The sequence below is a fragment of the Elephantulus edwardii genome, unplaced genomic scaffold, assembly GCF_000299155.1.
Source record: "Elephantulus edwardii isolate Elephantulus edwardi_28Jun2011 unplaced genomic scaffold, EleEdw1.0 scaffold00002, whole genome shotgun sequence".
Lineage (NCBI taxonomy): Eukaryota > Metazoa > Chordata > Mammalia > Macroscelidea > Macroscelididae > Elephantulus > Elephantulus edwardii.
The window spans coordinates 45619332-45628643 of NW_006399752.1; the positions used below are offsets into that span (position 1 = coordinate 45619332).

General features: G+C 46.6%; 1 protein-coding gene across 1 annotated transcript in view; it reads right to left on the reverse strand.

Moving 5' to 3' along the window:
- TDP1 (tyrosyl-DNA phosphodiesterase 1) overlaps positions 1-9312 on the reverse strand; it is a 97460-nt gene that overhangs the window by 85734 nt on the left and 2414 nt on the right. Inside the window, exons 2-4 of the mRNA XM_006879126.1 lie at positions 8917-8960; positions 7303-7358; positions 3778-3874 (exon numbers count right to left, since the gene is read on the reverse strand). Of these exons, the coding sequence (XP_006879188.1) occupies positions 3778-3874; positions 7303-7358; positions 8917-8960 (197 nt within the window). The remainder of the gene's footprint in view (positions 1-3777; positions 3875-7302; positions 7359-8916; positions 8961-9312) is intronic.

Consider the following 9312-nt stretch of genomic DNA (forward strand, 5'->3'; position numbering starts at 1 on the left):
GGGACCTTCTAAGAATCAAATCCCTATGCACATCTAAAAACTTCTCCAACAGGGTAAAAAGGAAGGCCACAAATTGGGAAAAAATATTTGGTAATGACATGTTAGATTAAGGAACTTATATCTAGAATTTATAAAATACTCCGGCCAGGGGCATTTTAAGGCTTTAACATCAGAATTTCAATGGCTACTTAGCTGAGAAAAGGCAACAATAAGTCAAGAGACCTGAGGCTTAATATTAAAGGGTGATTTTGAAAGCTCCTCAGAAAAAGATGAGCAATATCCTCCCTTTCGTTTTACAGCCTCAGAAACCCCACTGGAGGGTCAGCTATGAGTTGGTTCCCACTTGACCTGAAGACAGTGAGTTTTGAGCTTAAATGCCAATTTCATAACAGCCCTATGACAAATCGTTTTAGCTGTCCACTTTTTTTTTTTTAGTTTTTGTTTTGTCTTTTAAAAATTTTCTTATTGACTTTCATACAATAGTTTATAGTTTATGTTGTGTTTCATTCATACACATTGGTTTTTGTTCCCCCTCCCCTCAAACTCTGTGACCCTGTGGTTCCCACCTCCTCTCAGCCCCCTCTCTTCCCTCTTTGGATATCCATACACATCTTACTCGTTATTCTTCTGTTTTTACAATAGTGGTCTTCTGCAGTATAAACACGCAGAAATCAGGCCCGAGGTTATGTGATGAGGCCAGGATGACATAGCCAAGAGGACAGCGTCCAGGCACTCTGACACCCCTCTGCCCTTGACTATTTGGCCTCAACCCCCATCTGAACTGATCAGAGAAGTATCAGCTTCTTTAGATTTTATGACTAATGAACAAGCAGCTTAATGAAGCTACAGAGGAAAGGATTTTTCCTGTTCAAATGACATTATGTATAAAAAGTCAAGAATTCACAATAAAGGCATTTCACTAATGGGTTGGGATGAAGTCACTGTCTTTGAAGCTTTTGTCCAGTTCTTTGACCAAAGTTTGGAAGACAGCAGCTCGGAACGCCCTCTAGTGGCTGGCTCAGAGAACACCACCAGGTGAATGGCTCACCTGAACTTTTCAGTCTAGACTCATTCACTCATAGCTGTCAAACTGACTCACAGCTGACCCACCAGGGTTTCCAGAAGCTCTAAATTGCACGGGAGGAGACTGTCCATCTTTTGCCCACAGAGCAGTTGTATTCGAACCGTTTGCCTTTGATTTGGCAGCTCAACTCCTGAGCCACTGGGCTACTAGGGCTCCCCCTTTTCCAGTCTAAGCAGTTAGCATTTAAGGAGCGTTGAGTAGTCCATAGGGAGTTGTGCCGCCAACCAAAAGGCCACACACCTCTCCGATGGTTCCAAGCCATCAGTGGCACTGCAGGAGAAGGACGGGCAATCTCCTGATTTACAGCTTCAGAAACTCAATGGACGATCAGAAGCTCTGAGCTGGTTCAGACTTCATGGGAAGGAGCTAATGGCTTAGCATTTGGAGTAACTAGAAAGCAACATTATTGTAAACAGAAAAGACTTATGTCAAGGATCTCACTTGAAGCAGAAATCAAGAAGTCAAACGGTCAAATCTGACGTGATTCTGAGGATTAAGGTGCACCTGAGGCAAGCCAGGCAATTTTCAATCCCTTCATAAGGATGTGAAAACTGGACAATGAATAAGTAAGAGAAAAGAACTGACAGTGTTGGGTTGTGGTGAAAAATACTGCCGTGGCCGAGGCCAACACGGCAGCTAGACTCGCAGCCTTCCTCAAGAATGCCTGGGCCCAGAAACCGGTGCTGGTCGTGTCCCTCACCATCGCGGGCCTCGCTGTAATTCTGCCCCCATTAAGCCCCTACACCAAGTATGCCGCCATGATCAACCAGATAACCCCCTACAGCGACCCAGTGCCCCTCAGAGATGATAGGAACATGCCTGACGTGCCCAGCCAACCCCAGGACCCCCAGGATCCCAGCCTGGAGTGGCTGAAGAAACTGTGAGCACCTCCGAGGATGGGGGCCCCCCACAGCTCCCAATAAAAACATGAAACTCAGAGAAAAAAAATACTGACTGTTACCAAAAGAGTAACACATCTTCCTTGGAAGTAAAGAAGGTCAAACTTTGTCTTGTGTATTTGGACATATTCTCAGGACAGGCCATGCCCCACAGGACGACATTCTGCTTGGCAAAGCAGAGGATGAGTGGATGAGAGGACAGTCCTCAATGAGAGGGACAGCGACTGCAGCAGTCAGCTCACACAGCACCTGTTCTGGATGGTGCGGAACCGGGTAGTGCTGGATCTGCCACACGCACGTCTGCGGTGACCGTCACTGCTCTTCACCATCCCTGGGTCCCTTCACTCTCTGTTCATCACCCGTCTGAGGAGAGCTACCCGACAGCACTGCAACTTCTGAAGCAACAGAAAGAAATCTGGAGTAACTGCTGAGCGGAGGCCCATGTAGATCCAAGAGTCACAGATACACCAGGTGAAGGAAGGTTTTAAAAAGTGTCACCCAACTATGCAAAGGGCAGCGAGTTAAATCTCAGAAGGAACACTGCTCTGAGGTTTGTTTTTTAAAATGAACCAGATGAAATCTCTTGCTGTTTAACTATCACGCACACACCCACTCACAGAGAGATGGCGATTATAGCAGGAACATGAGAGATAAAATGTGAGCTGGAATTCCTAGACCTCATAAGGGTGGGAGGGCAGGGAAAGGCACCAGAAAGAAAATGAAAAAGAAACCGGGTTTTCTAGAATTGACTCTCATCTCTCTACTCCAAGAGCAGAAACCCAATCTTCACTGAGCCAGTTTCCCTGAGCTGATGGCGAGGAGAGAAATGGACGCTAATAGCCCTTTAACAGCCCTTTATTTTCATGCCTCCTTCTGAACTGGCTGGTCAGACTCGTGAAACGCAAAAAGGACGAGGTGAACGTAACATTAGCCACTTCACAGTCACCATTTCATAGGATGGAAATCATAAAGGTAAAAATCCTGAATTCCTTCCTTTTCTCCCTACCTTGTAGGTCTCAGGCCCATCATGGCACATAAAAATCCTCCTAGACATGCAATGGGCCATGGAAAGTTTAAGAACCATTAGAAACGTTGCATATCCACGTATTCTGCCCGGAAAATAGACCAAAATTAGGGGAGTAAAAAAGAAATGGAACGATGGGCTTTTAGACCTTTCTTGTTTTGCTTTGGTCCCAGCAAAACCAACAACACACTTGTCATGAGTTCATTTCATGCCTCGTCATCAGCTGGCAGTGGGATGCTGCCGTCACAGAGACGGCGTCACGGCCAGCCAGCTGCAGCCAGAAGACACAAGCCGTGCTGAAACTTAGACCCAGCTGGAGAGGAACAGAGACAAACTAGATAGAGCAGGTTGGAAAAGATCTGGACTCCTGGTTACATCATAAATGAAGACAGCGAACACTTGGAGAGAGCGAAAAACTGAGGGAACGAGGGGCTGGTGCATCTGACCACAAGGATCACCAATGAGGACTAGTCTGTTTCATGTGGCTCCCGAGGGAAATACCAGGACCAGGGCACGGAAGTCAGGAGGGAGCGTGCCGGTCAGCACCAAGAGAAAGGCGACGATAAGAGCTGCCCACAGACGGGAGGGCTGCCCACAGACAGGAGGGTTGGTTAGCTTGGGGTGTGTGTAAGCTGAGCAAGGCTGGGCAAGGATCTGTGGGCGGTGCTGAAGACAGCCTTCTGCACTAGGTGGGACGATGCACTGACTGTCCGTGTTTTGTTTCCGACCTGCGGACTTACGCGGGACCTCCCCCGGCGTCAGCAGCTCACCTGGCAGAGGGAAATGTTCTCGTAAGGCTTGGCCTCGGCATGTAAGTGCGCCTTGGCTTCTCGTTTATCTCCGTGGACGAGCAGCATCGGTTTCTTCCTGAAAGAGACAACAGGTATTCAAAGTACGTCCTCTGTGGGGGTGGACGCGTGGTTGGTTCAAGAATCCTAGCTCTGGGCTCGGTGGTGACTGGGTGCGAGGACCGCCCAGAGCAGTGTTCGGGGGAGGCCATGGATTAGTTCACTTTACAACGGAGGCCGTGTGATCTGGCCCCGAAGCTCTGCTGTGACACAACAAGGACTGGGACTCGAGGAAGGCCCTGAGTAAAGCCCCACAGTGAGCGCTCTGTGACTGCGTTTAAATGCAGATTGTAACGTATTTCAATGTAGATCAGGGAGATCAGGGAGACTGTGAAGATGGTGCTGCATAGGGCAACGTGCGTGCAGATCTACTGCTCATGGGGTCGCTATGAGTCACTGTAGACTTGTCGGCATCTAATAATAAGAGAGAGACAGTTATTACTGCAGATGGCACCACAGCGCTGTTTCCTCCCCTTGTGGACAGTAGAGTCGATGTCTGCTGGACACATTCCACCACTGGGCTTCTCTGTGCCCACTAGGCCCTCAAACAGTATGTGGGCAAGGCCTCATGATGCTGGCCATGAGAGCAAGATGCAGACTCAGCATAAGGGGAGTTGGGCAGACATTAAACAGAGCCCCAAGTGCACTGAAATGCTGTAGGCTCCAATGACTGAAAGAATACAGGAAGATGTGCTTCAGAAATACATTCAAAGGGCTTCTAAAGGAACAACTGAAGTTCAACACCAAGAAAACAAAGATTCTCACCACTGGGCCAATTGGCAGCATCATGATAGATGGTAGGTGAGGAGATTGAGATTATTTAACAGCTTTAGTTTGCTTGGCTCCACAATCAACACTCGTGGCATCAGCAGTCAGGAAATCAAAAGACAAACTGCATTAGGAAAGTCTGTTGTCAGGAACCTCTCCAGAGTACTGAAGAGCAGCGATGTCAGTCAAGAGACTAGGGAGCGCCTGATCCGAGCCATGGTCTTTGTAATTATTTGCTATGTATCAGAAAGCTGGGCAACGACTAGGGATGATAGAAGAACTGATGCCTTTGAGCTGTGTTTTAGAAAAGAGTATTGAATATATCATGGACTGCTAGAAGAACAAACAAGTTCGTTTTGTAGAAGGTGAAACCAGGCTGCTCCTTGGAAGCAGATTCTGAAGCTCCATCTGACATACTTAGGGCATGTTAAAGGAGGGACCAGTGCTTGGGAGGGGAGAGGGACAGTGCAGGAGAAGAAGACCCCTGATAAGATGGATTGACTCAGTGACTGGGGTAATGGAGGTAACTGTGTTAGAGACGATAAGATTGGCTCAGGATAGAGCAGGGTTCAGAGTGTTGTACATAGGGTCACTATGAGTCACAAGTGACTCGATGGCACATAACAATAACAAAGTAACAATGGCCTTCTCTAATTATTTCAGTCAGAAGATTCCTAGGAATTAAGCCTCTTAATAAGTTCTCCTAACACCAGAAAGAATGGGTTTTTCTCCAACAAGCAATCGAGGCAAGAATGACAGCCTGAAGTTGGAATTAATGTAGCTTACCAGCTACTTGTACATTTATCAACATGTGGCAGAATGATTCTCTACCTCACACAAAGGAGTAACACTCAGCTAGCTGAAGAAGGAACCCTGGAAAGTGCATTTCTAGTACTCATTTCTAAGCACGTAGGTCCAAACAGACGACTCAGACTACCTGAGTTTAATCTCCCTCTTGTTTAAGCTACTGCCCCCTTTGGGTTTGCTGAGACCTGAGGCTCGAGCCACTACCTGCGTCACAGGTCAGATCTGAACCAGTGAGCACTGAGGCCGTGTGGGAAATTCCAACAACGACTCATCTGGTGTTAATGGTGATGGTTTCAAGATGCCCTAAATGCACTTAGGTGTTAGGGGACCCTGTTGATCTTCCCGTGTGTACTCCTGCAGCCTACTCGCTATTTTGATAGTCTTTTAGTATTTTGCACATCAGCGCGCAAAGTCATTTTCATTCCATCAGTACCATCTAGCACGAGGCTGAATTGCAGAAGATAGAATGAAAAACCCAGGACTTCCAAGACTCAAAGAGCCCTGGTGGAGCAGTGGAGTAAGCGCTGAAGAAGCTGATTTGGATCTGACAGCTGTTCTTGGACAGATGAAGCAGTCTGCTTCTCCTACAGGGTGCTTCCTCAGTCCTGTCGTCGGAAGAGACTCGAGGGCAGAGGCCTTCCCTAACCTGCTTAATGTTCGGCCCTTTGAAAATTCACCAACAGAATCCCCGTGGATTACAATGGTGTCATGTCCAATCCACAGGGTGACACCAGGCAGCGTTACGGTCCCTGGTGTGTGGGGCTGTCACAAGTCATGGCTGACTCGCTGACAGCCAAAAACAAAAACAAGAAAAAGAACTGGAGCAAGAGATTCTCTTCCTCAAGAAAGAACGAGTGAGAGGTAACGCTCTGCTAAGGGAAGCTTGGCATGCTGGCCAAGCCTGTTGTCACTGTCAGGCGCCACTGAGTCAAGCAGGACTCATAGTGACCTTATGAACAACAAATGTGAACCCTGTCCTGTCCTGTGCCATCCTCACAAACACTGACACACGTGGCTCCACTGCTGCTGTCACCGTGTCAATCCACCTCGTCTAGAGAGGAGCACGGGAGCGCAGTGTGTCAGGTGCTGGATTGCTAACCAAAGTTTGGATCTGCCACCAGGAAAAACGCAGAAGAATGACGGGCACCTCCTCTCATCTGGAGTTAGAGCCTCAGAAAGCTGATGGAGCGCTGCCCCGAGTCAGAACGGGCCTGTCGACAGTGAGTTCTGTGTTTAGAAAGCATGCGGTGATGCTCTTGTTCTTCAGGAAATGTTCTTATCTGTCCTTACTTACTGATCAACTCTGCTGTTCAAAAAGATGCTGAACGTCCCATGGACTTTCAAAAGAACAAACAGATGCGTCTTGGGGAAGGCACAGCCAGAGTGCTCCTTGCAGGCAAGGACGGTGAAGCTTCGTCTCACATACTTTGGACACACTGCCACGAGAGACAACATCGTGCTTGGGAAGGTGGGGGAGACAGTGAAGGAGAGGAAGACCATCAACGAGGTGGACAGGCGGTGACTGCAGCAACGGGCTCCAGTGTGTCAGGGATCGTGAGGACGGCACAGGACAGGGGGCTGTTGTTTGAGGGGTTGCCATGAGTCACACTCGACTTGATGGCACCTAACAACCACAACAACTGTTAGGCAGGACACAGAGGAAAATGCAAAAACCTACAAAAAGGATATGTGAGCCCAATTAGGAGAGATCAGAAAAGGCTGTTTCCCCCATTGTAACATTAACACTTACATGATTTCAACAGGTTCAAGACATCCAAAAAAAGACTGAAGGCACGTGCCCAATAAATACACGGTGAGCATTTGAAACCCTCATGGAGGCTGGTGATCTTGTCTGGCATTTGCAGGACTCACCTGAACTCTGGTGGGTACTGTCTCACCAGCCAGTGCACATCGAAGCAGTAGTTAAACTAGATGGAAAAACAAAAAAGTAAAAATATCACAGAAAATTCACTCCATAGCCGAGAAAGAGACTGGTTTGATAAAGAAACTGTGAGATAATGAAGGGAACTCTGGTAGCCTAGTGGTGAGAAGCTGTGCTGCAATTACAAAGGCACAGGGTTCAAATCCACCAGCTCCTCTGAGGGACAAGGAGGGGAATCTCCTCTCATGCAATTTACTGCCTCTGAGAACCTGCTGGAAGGTCAGCTCTGTCTTGGTTACAATTTGACAACAGACAATTAGGACATATATAACTTTTAAAGAGTTTGCTACAATCAATAACAAACCTGATCTTTTACAATTATGGTGTTTTCTATTCAACAATTTATGTATGTTTTATTTCATAACATTACCTGTAACTTCCACATTGTAACAGCAGTCTTCCCGCTGTTGGTACCCATTCACCCTTCTTTTCCACTCCTTCTGAGCTTTTTTGTTTTGTTTTTCCTGAGCTTTTTAAAGGGTAAATGCCACCCTTTTGGACTCATGGTTAACGTTCCTCACCAGGGTCACTGTTACTTCCTAGGCCTACCTGTCATTTGGATGAAATATATTTTGAAGGGAGCACATGGTTACGGCTACTGGAATAAACGGAACAGACTGCTTGAGAAAACAGATTCTGAAGGTTGCATCTAGGCAAGCCTCGGCAGCGTGTGCGCTTGTCAATTACGTGCTACTACGTCACTTCTCACAGGTCTCTGATTAGTGTAAGTAGGGAATGTAATAAATGTATCCTTCCTCCAGATGATCATAAAAAGACAGATATTCAGACAAAATTCCCTCGACTTTTAGAAAGGAGTCTTTCCTTTCAGCTTAACTTACTAGTCAGCTTTGTACAAAGGATAGGCCTTTGGGTTTGAAAATCCACGCAACGCTGTCTGGATAAGTACGCCCTGATTTTGTCCACCATGCTCTTCCTCATTTCCACTCTGGGGTAACCCTTAATCCTTCCTTGCACTGAGCAACTCCATGTAACTAAGAGTGCACAAGAGAGTTCACCTGTATTCTTTCTGGAGACACCCAAGGCCCAGTCAAACCTAAGGGCACAGAAAGCTGTACTTCTCCAGGGATGTGACATCTCTTCAGAGTCTGAAGCATGGATGGGATTTATCAACACTACAGGGCCTACTGTGACAATCATAATCACACAGGAGGAAATCCTGAATGAGAACAAATCTCACTCAAACTTCCTGGTGGGTGCAAGAAATGTTTTATATCTTTTTCTAACTCAAATTTGGCTTGATCTTCACTTCTCCTCCTATTTCGAGGGTCCCCAAAAGACGACTCTCAAATTGGAATTCCCAAAATGACTCGTTGGGCAGCCCTGAGCCCGAGTCTAAAGCTCTCTCTATTCTGTGTTGATGGCCATGGGTCCCACGCCTGTGGGGCTGGGTGCCGGCCTCCAGCTACGTGCCACCTTGGGGAACCTGTGTGGCATAGACATCCCTACCTCGTATGTTTTCTTATGAAGCTGTTTAATTACTTATCACCATTCTAACAAAGAAGCAACGGAGCTGTAAAACTCACCTGAGCTGAAGAAATAAGTGTCCCAAAGAGAGGAGATAAAATATCTGAGGAGATAAAACATAGGAATTGAATTCATATTCAGTTAAGTGTCCTGTGCTAACAATAACTTCAATTAACTTACTAAACAGTCACTGATAATCCAAGTTTGGCTTGGAAAACAGTGAAAAGTTACCAGAAGGCTTGACTTTAACGTTTTGTAGAATTCCAGAAGCCATGTTCCTGTGCTATTTGTAGATTTGTTAGATGCTCTGTCTTAAAACACAATATGAAACTAAAATCTATAATTTCGTAACTCAGCCAGCTTTAGAAATTGGTAACAAGGACCATTACGGCACAAGGTCAAGGCATTTTTATTTCCTTCAAGTCCCCATTCAAGTCCCTAATTAGGATTCCCCC